Source organism: Uranotaenia lowii, chromosome 2 (genome assembly GCF_029784155.1).
Source record: "Uranotaenia lowii strain MFRU-FL chromosome 2, ASM2978415v1, whole genome shotgun sequence".
Classification (NCBI taxonomy): domain Eukaryota; kingdom Metazoa; phylum Arthropoda; class Insecta; order Diptera; family Culicidae; genus Uranotaenia; species Uranotaenia lowii.
This window is the reverse complement of record NC_073692.1, coordinates 106,562,198-106,565,311: the sequence shown is the minus strand read 5'-3', so window position 1 is coordinate 106,565,311 and position 3,114 is coordinate 106,562,198. Positions and strand designations below refer to the sequence as shown.

The window sequence follows — 3,114 nt, the reverse complement described above, 5'->3', positions numbered from 1 at the left end:
TCTGAATTCTGAATCTGAATTCTGAATCTGAATTCTGAATCTGAATTCTGAATTTGAATTCTGAATGTGAATTCTGAATGTGAATTCTGAATGTGAATTCTGAATGTGAATTCTGAATCTGAATTCTGAATCCGAATTCTGGATCTGAATCTTAATCTGAATTCTGAATTCTGAATCTGAATTCTGTATTGAGATCCTAACAATGAATTTTTAATTTGGATCAGGAATCTGGATCCTGAATCTGAACTCATATATCTTAAATACAAATGTAATTTTGAAGTTTTAACCGGCGATGTTTGAAACTTGATCCTGGATTATTTATTTCAAATTTGAATTTTGATTGCTGTATTCTAAATTTTTAAATCTGACGTCTGTACAATTAATTTTGAATTTAAATGCACTCTCTTAAATTTGGCTTAAATTTGGCTCTTTTTCTATTCAAAACTGCAATTGTTATGTTTAAATAAATTGATTTCCTAATTTGTTTTTGAAACGTTTCTGATCATTCTGGTATTTAAGTATTATTCTTAAATCTGAATTCTGACCGTAAAGTGTATTTTTTTTTTCAAAATTAATTTCTTTGGATCCTACTGAAAATGTTGTGTTTAATTTGGTTGAATTTAGTTACATGATTCTATTATAACATTTGAGTTATGCTTCTGAGTGTAGCACATTTGCGGAGAAGAAAGTACGAGATACATATCTCGTGTTTGGTCCGCAATCTGGTAATATTATTCCAGTTGTTCAAATAACATTCTTAAATTTCCTCTGAAATGTGGTAAAGATCAAAATTGAGCCTTTTTTTAACAGTATAGTTGAAAGTCGATGAAGCCCACAAATAATTTACTAAAAAGTGAGAATGAATTTTTTGTTTTCCTTTTCAACCAATGGTACCTACAACTTTGCTTCAATAAAAATATCTTAACATTTATGGGTTATTTTAAGTAATATTTAGGCTTTGCAAAGGTTGATACATTCTTTTTCAACCGATTCATGTTCCAAAACATGATATTTGATTCCGAAAGAGGGGGAAGCAGTAGGTACATTTACTTTCAATTCCTTTTTTCCCTCTCATTTTGGGACAAGTTCCCTAACCATTTCTTAACCAGAGTGTGTTAGTAGTATGTTACGATAGTTTCTAAACCACATCGCTTCAGCATCGGTACCGTTTTTTTCTTTCTTCAAGATTGTTTCGTTAGACGAGAATGCTAAATTTAAATCACATTTTTGGTTCATTCCGCCGGGCGTCTTCTTCTCTCGGCTTAGGGGTTATTTTTTGTTTTCTCTCTTTTTTTTTTTGTAAATTTTCTGTTGGCTTGAGACAGCGTCCCTCTACCTTGCCATTATCATCAGACGGTCAATGAAATCGATGGCTAAGGTGACTTATGTTCTAAACAGCTTACTGCTCCGATTGAATATTTTATATTCTATCAAAAATTATCGCGATGGTAGAAGTAGAACAAAATTCCACCCGGGATTATTTTGTAGATTGCTCACGATAATTCACGATTCACGATTCACCAATCAAACTGGGCAACTAACGCAAGAATTCAGTTGCTGTCTTCGGCTGTCGTCGATGTCGGTCATAGCGATGCCGTCGCTGTAAATGCCTGGCGGCGCTTCATGACCCGGGACTTATGCAGTTCTCCCTTGTGGCAGGGCACTACGGTGCCTTGGCTAACGGCCGTCGGGGGCGTCTGGCGGGTTCCGTTGCTGCCGATGAGGGTACCTGTAATTGAAAGAAAGAAGTGGGCCGTTTTAGTACTCTGGAACAAAAAAATGGGTTCTCTGGTGCGAAGGCTAGGAATCAAATCCCAATGACTAAAAAATAAATAAAAAACAACATTTATAATCAAACTAGCTGACCGAATAAAGTCTAAGTTGTCAAAAGTTGTCTACTCTCTGGAACCACTCTTGATTGATGAATTCTCCAGAGCCACTCAAAATTAAAAGGCTTTCCAATGATGAGATTATTAATTTCTTACTTCTATGTACCACATAGAACACATGCCTTGTTGTTGTTTTAACGAAAAAAAAAATGATGTCCGTTGAAAACTTGGAAGCACTCACAACCTCAAATTCCTAGTAATAGAAACCGATAGAAAATAAAAACTCCACACAATTTCAAACCTCGCCAAAGATACTCACCGAACATTTTGCTGACGGAAAACTTCCGCGGTTTGACCGGGCGGGCTCGACTCTCTATCAGCAGCCGCTCAAAGGCTTTGTACAGGGCAGGGGAATTGTCCGCGACGGAAACCTCGCAGAATCCGATCGCGTGCGATGCGGCGAGGGTGGCGCCTTCCGTTTCCTGGACCTGGCGTTCCGAACATGGAAAGAAATGGGAAAGATTTTTCTTCGTTTTAGTGATTTGTAGCTTTCGAGATGGTTCATTTTTATTGGGAAAACTTTTAGCAAGAGATTAATTTGCCGGGATCGGAATGAATGGTTATTGAAAACTCTCAATGTAGAAATAGTTTTGTGCTTATTTTTCAGAAATGTGTCAATAACTCAAGTTCATGGTTCGGCTTCCGATCTGACTCTAAGCAAAGAGAAAGATTATTGGGGATAAAAATGAATGTAATATCCCCCCGCTCTGCCGTCATTTGATTGATCTGCTGACTGACTGTGGTACGCAAAACTATAAATAGAGCTCTCGATTTTTGCCACCTGAAGTACTTGTAGCTGCATTTTTGCACCTGAAGCAACTGCATTCGAGCATGATGAATTCCACTGGTTTGGGATTAAATTCATACCCTCCCACCGGCTTTCCAGCATCCAGCGTTCAGATTACTCACCCGAACGAAACCATATTACGGAATTGAGTTGGAAAATATTCTACCAATGCGTGACGTCCGGATAGCTGTTTCTATTTTGATGAAAATACTACTCTCTGCACAGAAAAAAAAATGTCATGAATCGATTTGCTCCAAGCAGTGGGTGATTGCTGCTGGTGGGAGTTCTCCAATCCTTTGAGCTGAATCTGATGTGCATTTAGGACACGCGCCCAAAGAAACGTATTTGGGTCAAGTCGTAGTCGGTCCCCCCGCCCTGGGGGAGAAAACGTGCGTTCGTTGTCTGTGGTCCCCGCAATAGGACCAGGATTGGTGCAGG

The 3,114-nt window shown here is 38.4% G+C and overlaps 1 protein-coding gene across 1 annotated transcript; it reads right to left on the bottom strand.

Annotated features, from left to right (window-relative positions):
* Positions 1-202: 202 nt before the first annotated feature.
* LOC129741753 (uncharacterized) lies at positions 203-2,691 on the bottom strand. Its single transcript, XM_055733534.1, has 3 exons — positions 2,680-2,691; positions 2,149-2,317; positions 203-1,729 (listed from the first exon to the last, which is right to left on the bottom strand). Exons 1-3 carry the CDS (start codon positions 2,689-2,691, stop codon positions 1,584-1,586), a joined length of 327 nt encoding a protein of 108 aa, XP_055589509.1. The 3' UTR covers positions 203-1,583.
* Positions 2,692-3,114: the final 423 nt, after the last annotated feature.